The following is a 3,003-nucleotide window of genomic DNA, read 5'->3' on the forward strand; positions in this document are numbered from 1 at the left end:
TATAGACATTCTGGAAGCCGGTTTGTATTTGTGAAAAACAAAGAAGAGAAGGAAACATTTAAAAGTTGTGATTCAATTTGTTAATAAGTTAATAGTTGATGGGATACAGTGTTCTTTGCTGGGTGGGTGCTTTTATCCAAAGCGTCTTACACGGAGTTCACTCAAGCCTAACAACATTTTATTCCATTTAGTCCACGGGATGATTCTACTGAGGGGCTGCAGGTTAAGTGCCTTTCACACACTGCAAGCTTTCCATACTGATCCACCTTGGAGTTGAACCAGCAACCCTTTTCCAACCTTTAGCCCATCTCTTCTGGGGAGTTCAGGGGCCAACACTGATTTAAATGCTTATAAACGACCGATCGGATATTTAAATAATCATTAGTCAAGTTAATGTATATTAAAGTTAGTAATTACATAAATAGGAAAAAAATTCCCCAGCTTGGGCAGTCTGTTACACTGAGGAGGAAATGCTAATGTTTGCCTCCTTACAGGTAGACACACACATGAACACACATACAAACTCAAACCTGCCCACGCGCACGTATTCAAACATACACGCACACATACACACTCGCGAGCGCGCATGAACACACACACACACACTCTCACACTATTGTCCATCTTGGAGATCCGTTTTGGAGTCTCATTCCAAGAGAAGGCCTGTTGGGACAGGAGGAAAATCCCATAGGAAAGAGGGAGGGAGGGACATCTGGCTATCACCCTGTACTCCTCTGGGTGAGGAAAATATGAGGAAATATAATTAACAAAAAACTATGAAGCGAAAAACCTATGACCGTTAAATGTTCTTCATCTCTGACTTTGATATAATTTTACATTTTTAACAATTTAGTAATTTAGCAGACGCTCTTATCCAGAGCATACATTTGAATATCTTTTTCCATGTTCTAAGCTGATATAAAAACCGTTGTGAAATCCCTGAGATGGTTATTGCTTTCACCTGCATAATTACTGGAATCACAGGGCTCTCTCTTCCTCCCAGTCTTGTGTTATCATCTGGCCTCAAGTGTTGAACTGAAATCTGTTTTAGGGTTCAAACCTGCCATTTAGACAGCTAAAGGCTGGGCATATGTCATTTTTTCAAAGTTGTCTTGTTAGTTTTGTGCTCTTCTTGTCTGTTGTGTATTGTAAAATCTCCTGTTATATCCCCCAATTCCCATCATTCACTGATGATTATTAATGATTGTCAACATTGTTTCAGTATCACATATGCAAGATGACCATGTCCACGGAACCTCTGGACTTCTCCAACGAACCAGAGATGGATGAAGTAGAGGCTGCCCTATCCAACCTAGAGGTCACACTTGAGGGAGGAAATACAGACAGAATCCTGGTTAGTGTAGATGTCATACATATGAAGGATTCATATTTTTTTTGTACATATAAATGATAAACAAGTGTGTGTCATTTGTTTGCTACCGTTTGTTTTCAACCGTTTCAGAGGGTTCAACACCTGTATTTAAGCAAAGGGTTTGATGGGTAGTCTGCTTAGATTGCATGTCTCAACGTGATGATGTCACTAAGTCACAAGATAATTGACAGTTGCTTGTTCCGCCCCACAGGAAGACATCACAGACGTTCCAAAGCTGGCAGACTCCCTCAAGCTGTTCAGGTAAATCCTGAGGGCCCCTGTATTTGCCCAGAAACACATATACTGTACCTCTATGTCTATGTAACAGATGGAAACATAAGAGACCTTGAATGATAAGTGGTAGAAATAAAAATGCCATTTCACTTCAGACAAGGAAAGGTTAATGCACCACGCCGTATATGGCCTGGAGTCTGTGACACAGACAGTTCACACAGCAACATTGAATGTGCAACAGTGTGACTGTGTGGGGACACAATCCGTTCCTGTTTATCCTCACCAAGCTTTTTTTGTTGTTGTTTCCTAACCAGGCCTAAAAGACTGACGTTGCGTCCGTTTAAGGAGTACTGGTTCGTGTTTAAAGACACCACCATCTCCTACTACAAGAACAAAGAGACAGCCAGCGGAGAGCCGATAGAACAGCTGCATCTCCGAGGATGTGAGGTGGTCCCTGACGTCAACGTGACGGACAAGAAGTTTGGCATCAAACTGCTGCTCCCAGTGGCTGATGGGATGAACGAGGTCTACATCCGCTGTGACAACGTACGATGCTATTTCTTATTTAAGTTTTTAGTTTATTCGAGTCGGGGCACCACCAACATGAATCCGTTGTTCCTCCTACATATTGCTGTAACATTTGAGTTTTTTATCCAGGAGACACAGTATTCCAAGTGGAAGGCAGCCTGTACCCTGGCCTCCAAGGGCAAGACCATGGCTTACAGCTCCTACAGGTCAGACTTGTTTTTACCTAATACTTCACCTGCCTTGGACCACATTAGTAGGGTTGTGACTGTAAACTGACCAAGAGAAACTGTGATTGGTCCAGGTCGGAGGTGAAGAACATCCAGTCTTTCCTGCAGATGAAAAGTCTAGCGCCCCCTCCTGGTCAGGCTGCTCCAGACTTGGATGCCATGGAGATGAACGCTGAGTGCTTTGTCTCCCCCAGATACACCAAGAAGTACAAGACCAAACAGGTGGGTGTCTATCTTCAATATAGAGTGATCATTCGTGATTCTGTGTTTGTGAGCCATAGACAGAGAGAGGATGTCACCAGAGCTCTCCAGAGAAAGAGTTGATTATCTCTGACATGACTCAAGTGACACCATAATACTTATCTCAAATCAAATCCAATTTTAATGGTCACATACACATGGTTAGCAGATGTTAATGTGAGTGTAGCGAAATACTTGTGCTTCTGCTTCCGACAGTGCAGTAAAATGTGCAATTATACATGCTCCAAACGAAATATTACAGTATGTTATGATACAGCATGATTGAATTGGTGGTTTTCTGATGTGTTAAAAAAGGCTTTAAGATGTCTCTACACTAAAGGCTTCTCTTGGGTGAAGCGAAGCACTAAGTCAACACACTGTAACATCTGGTTGGGTCACCTC

At 42.3% G+C, this 3,003-nt stretch overlaps 1 protein-coding gene across 1 annotated transcript; it reads left to right on the top strand.

Annotated features, from left to right (window-relative positions):
• Positions 1–1,203: 1,203 nt before the first annotated feature.
• Positions 1,204–2,717, top strand: LOC115107352 (fermitin family homolog 1-like). Its single transcript, XM_065008491.1, has 6 exons — positions 1,204–1,354; positions 1,584–1,633; positions 1,921–2,152; positions 2,264–2,340; positions 2,436–2,583; positions 2,643–2,717. The coding sequence occupies exons 1-6, from the start codon at positions 1,238–1,240 to the stop codon at positions 2,715–2,717; spliced, it is 699 nt and encodes a 232-aa protein (XP_064864563.1). The 5' UTR covers positions 1,204–1,237.
• The last annotated feature ends 286 nt before the right edge of the window (positions 2,718–3,003 follow it).

Source organism: Oncorhynchus nerka, linkage group LG24, assembly GCF_034236695.1.
Source record: "Oncorhynchus nerka isolate Pitt River linkage group LG24, Oner_Uvic_2.0, whole genome shotgun sequence".
In the NCBI taxonomy this organism is placed as follows: Eukaryota; Metazoa; Chordata; class Actinopteri; order Salmoniformes; family Salmonidae; genus Oncorhynchus; species Oncorhynchus nerka.

Coding starts and splice junctions, on each gene's coding strand:
- LOC115107352 (XM_065008491.1), top strand. CDS start 1,238: ATGACCATGTCCACGGAACCTCTGGACTTCTCCAACGAACCAGAGATG. Junction 2,153..2,263: donor TCTACATCCGCTGTGACAAC/GTACGATGCTAT, acceptor TTTTTTATCCAG/GAGACACAGTATTCCAAGTG. Junction 2,341..2,435: donor ATGGCTTACAGCTCCTACAG/GTCAGACTTGTT, acceptor TGATTGGTCCAG/GTCGGAGGTGAAGAACATCC.